The sequence below is a fragment of the Gadus macrocephalus genome, chromosome 21, assembly GCF_031168955.1.
Source record: "Gadus macrocephalus chromosome 21, ASM3116895v1".
NCBI lineage: Eukaryota > Metazoa > Chordata > Actinopteri > Gadiformes > Gadidae > Gadus > Gadus macrocephalus.
The window spans coordinates 4,316,320-4,317,876 of NC_082402.1; the positions used below are offsets into that span (position 1 = coordinate 4,316,320).

General features: G+C 50.7%; 1 protein-coding gene across 1 annotated transcript in view; it reads right to left on the reverse strand.

The window, feature by feature from the left end:
- LOC132449949 (hormonally up-regulated neu tumor-associated kinase) overlaps nucleotides 1-1,009 on the reverse strand; it is an 11,048-nt gene extending 10,039 nt beyond the window's left edge. Inside the window, 2 exon segments of the mRNA XM_060041851.1 lie at nucleotides 131-199; nucleotides 201-1,009. Of these exon segments, the coding sequence (XP_059897834.1) occupies nucleotides 131-199; nucleotides 201-413 (282 nt within the window). The 5' untranslated portion in view covers nucleotides 414-1,009.
- Between the last annotated feature and the right edge of the window lie 548 nt (nucleotides 1,010-1,557).

Sequence of the window (1,557 nt, forward strand, 5' to 3'; positions counted from 1 at the left end):
AGCTGTGCCACCTTTCCACAAACAGTGGAATCATATTTAGCGTACATCAAACACATGTGCGTGTCAAAACTTCTCTTGTTCACTCTGCCTGTGTCTGTGTGTCGCAGCAAAAGAACCACCGTTGTCGGACCTTCTCTCCGGTGCCGATGTGCAGCCCCTCCATCACCTTGGCGAAGGAGCCCTTGTTGATCATCTTGCCCCACCAGGTAGGACCCCACCCTCTTGGAGTGGGGGAAGCTCCTCAGCAGTTCCCGCGACACCTTGAGCGACGGGAGCGGCGGTCTCTCCGCTCGGCCCGGCCCCGACGCCTCCCACTGGGGCGCCGTGACGCGATGACCGTCCCCTCCACTGCCTCCTCCTTCTCCCCCAGCCTCCGTCTCCGAGGCGGCCGTCTTGACTGCGGCAGCCGGCATTACATCGCTCGTTCGCCCATGTACGCCGTCTGCGGGGTCACCGGCGTGCGTACGCCAGCGAACGGCGGCGCTCAGTACACATGACAACGTTTGAAACAAAAACAGTTGTGACCTCACAACATACGCGGAAGCAGTGGTTCCACTCCGGCGGTCCAGCAATGGGGGTGGGTATTGTATAAAAATGAATGATTACAAAAGTGGTAACAAAAAAAAAACGAACTAAGATAAATACCAAACACACACGTTGGTGGTGTGACGGGAGTCGATCAGCAGACACACCTCCCGTGGCGGTGGTGTCTCTTATCCTTTGGGGCAGTGAATGTCATCTGAGTGCAGCATGGTGCTCTCCCCAAAGTGTGGAAGACGGGAGTGACGGCTGAGCTTCTCCTCTCTCCCTCTCCGTTACTGGTCATCAGGCACAGGTGCAGCGCGACGCGACGCACCCCCTCTCTCTCTCTCTCTCTCTCTCTCTCTCTCTCTCTCTCTCTCTCTCTCTCTCTCTCTCTCTCTCTCTCTCTCTCTCTCTCTCTCTCTCTCTCTCTCTCTCTCTCTCTCTCTCTCTCTCTCTCTCTCTCTCTCTCTCTCTCTCTCTCTCTCCTTCGCTGTTAGTGGATCATTAACCGTATTGCTCTTAGGTCAGATCCAGTGATGGGAAGGATACTCTAGCCCATAATTACCATCCCACACACACACACATACACATACACATACAAACACACACACACTGGCTATGCAGGGACTTTCTGGACCCAGTAGTTGTAGCCCCCCTTCTAATTACCATGACGTTGTTTTTGTCAGTAAGTTATCACCAATTCAATTCACTTTGTATTCACAGATTGAATGCCTGTTATCCCACACCACTCAAAGGACACTGAGGCCACAGTTGTCACTTATGCAGTGCCGATCAGTTTTTCTGCGTGATGTAAATCCATATGTGTTGTTGTTAGGTTTTTGTGCATCACATGCCTGTGAATGCAGTGTGACAGAATGTAATTCAATAACTAGATGTTTGAGAATATGTATTTTTAAATGGATGCAATGAATTAATTCCATTGTTTATTTGAGAAGAGTTTGTCAAGGATAGAGTTCAACATAAGGATAGTCAATGTGGGAGACGAATCCCATTCAAACCTTTCGCTAAAAG